Below are 1,999 nucleotides of genomic sequence, written 5' to 3'. Positions count from 1 at the left end.
CGCCTCCGGGCAACCCCCCGACTGGGCGGTCCGAGCGTTGTCGTCGGTCCCGAACCACGCAAGCCGTGCAGCGAAAGAGGCGGCCAGATCCAAGAGGCTGGGCTGGTGGTGGCTGTTCACTAAACTATCAAGGTCACCTTCTGCCGGCTTAATAGCCTTTTGTGAACGTGCAACGATAATCGTATAAGCAGCTGCTCGCATTGGTACATCGTGGGATGCTCACGGACCACCTACCGTTTCACCGTTCCTGCTGGACATAAAAGAAAGCGCAGCAATTTCAGTGCTACAAGTTGCTCAGCTGGTCGTAGTGCCGAAGAATCCCAGACACCCTTGCTGTACTGTGAGCAAGCGCAACACCTCACACCCCAAGGACTCATCGGCATCCAGGACAAGATCGCACTGAGGTCTTCCGTTATGAATCGGCTACTGACATTGACTTTTCTGGTTTTGTTGGGTAAGCGCCACAGAACGTCAGTGATCGGTCACAGCGCACCCAGTGTGACGCAGTCCGCAGTACGTGTCCTGACGGTGTACCTCGGGGCGAACGCGTGACCTCGTGGAGAGACCCTCTGGGACCACAATTGAACACTGGTGTCTCTGCTGTCGCATTTTCTTTCAGGGACTTCTGGGTACGGAAAATGTCAGAACGGCAGTGAGTTCCTGTCGACTTGGCGCGAGCAAGAAGTGACAGACAACGAGTACGTCAGCTTCGCGGGAACTGGAGGTGTCGAGTTTCTCTCCTCACCGATGCTGGAGGTTCTCGAATGGATTCTGTCTGGAGAATACGAAAATGAAGAGGAAAAGGATGCAGCCCGTACGTTGATGAACTTTGTTCAGGACTGCAAGGAAGGCTCCAACGGTGTAGTTGTGGTGCAAGACCTGCTACGACAGATTGAGGGTGTTCTCCACGGTATGATGCACAGCCGTCCGGGCGAGGTACACGCGGATATTGTCAAAGACCTTTTTGTTAAGAAAGGGAAAAAGACGATGTTGTTCAGGGCTCTCGACACCTTCTGGATGTTTGTCCGTACGAATAAAGTGGCCCCAGGGATCACTACGACAACGACGAGACGCCCGCCGGTCACTACGACTAGGCGGACGACGACAACGAGAAGGCGGACGACGACAACGAGAAGGCGGACAACAAGGTCCACTACCACCACGGCTTCGTCGTCAACGACAACGAGGACAACCACGACGACAACTCGGGCAGCCACTAGGACTCGGACAACCTCCGTGTCGACGTCGGTATCTACCACAGCTGTATCAACCAGCGCGGCGGTAACTAGCAGTTCGAGCGACATTCCCACAGGACCCGTCGACATCCCAGGAGGCACCGCCGAGGTGACCGTGTTTCTCAACACCGACGGAAGGACGATGATGAATGACGTTTGCAACAATAGAAAGGCCTCCTGTCTGGAGGAAATGGAGGAGTCATTTTTCCGCGCTCTCCGAGAAGAAAGCCGTGACATGTCTTTTAGCAGATCCATGGTCAGTACTGGTCTTCTGGCGCCGAGGAGAAGGGGGGTTGTTTTGATGGTCTACATCATGGAGGATGACGATCTCCGCATCGCTGGATTTCTGCAGAAAATCCTTGAGGATATCCCTTCCTGTCGACAGAGTGTCGTGCCTGCAATCTGCAGGACGCCGACGGGGGCAAAGTTCGCGAACAAAGGGCTGGACCCGGTTGTTACCAGCATACGCGTGATTTCATGAGCAACAGCTGGCCTAGTGCGGACCCAGAGCCAGTGCAATGATACAGTTTCTACGACAGTCCTGTTTGTGTAACCCACAGTCAATGATCGCGTTACGCCCAGTTCGGATGGCTACTCTGAGCCCAGCGTCCTCTCAGTGTGATCCATTACGGCTTAGGCGGACTCAGATCTCGAGCGAATTCAAACACACCCAAGACAGGCAGCGGGAAGCAGGTACAACAGCTGGGAGAAGCGTCAGCTTTTGGCAGTCGCAGTACTTATTCACCCGCAATGCTGAAATACAC

The 1,999-nt window shown here is 54.5% G+C and overlaps 1 protein-coding gene across 1 annotated transcript; it reads left to right on the top strand.

Annotated features, from left to right (window-relative positions):
- Positions 1–343: 343 nt before the first annotated feature.
- CSUI_005240 (uncharacterized protein) lies at positions 344–1,777 on the top strand. The gene is made up of 2 exons (XM_068065418.1): positions 344–454; positions 620–1,777. The coding sequence occupies exons 1-2, from the start codon at positions 415–417 to the stop codon at positions 1,714–1,716; spliced, it is 1,137 nt and encodes a 378-aa protein (XP_067922606.1). The 5' UTR covers positions 344–414; the 3' UTR covers positions 1,717–1,777.
- Positions 1,778–1,999: the final 222 nt, after the last annotated feature.

Source organism: Cystoisospora suis (genome assembly GCF_002600585.1).
Source record: "Cystoisospora suis strain Wien I chromosome Unknown contig_2531, whole genome shotgun sequence".
Taxonomy (NCBI): Eukaryota; Apicomplexa; class Conoidasida; order Eucoccidiorida; family Sarcocystidae; genus Cystoisospora; species Cystoisospora suis.
The sequence above is the reverse complement of the archived record's forward strand: the minus strand, read 5'-3'. Positions and strand labels throughout refer to the sequence as shown.

Bases quoted from the DNA above. Each gene is read 5' to 3' on its own strand.
- CSUI_005240 (XM_068065418.1), top strand. From the start codon at position 415: ATGAATCGGCTACTGACATTGACTTTTCTGGTTTTGTTGG. The intron at 455-619 runs GTAAGCGCCACA...ATTTTCTTTCAG, and splicing joins GACTTTTCTGGTTTTGTTGG to GGACTTCTGGGTACGGAAAA.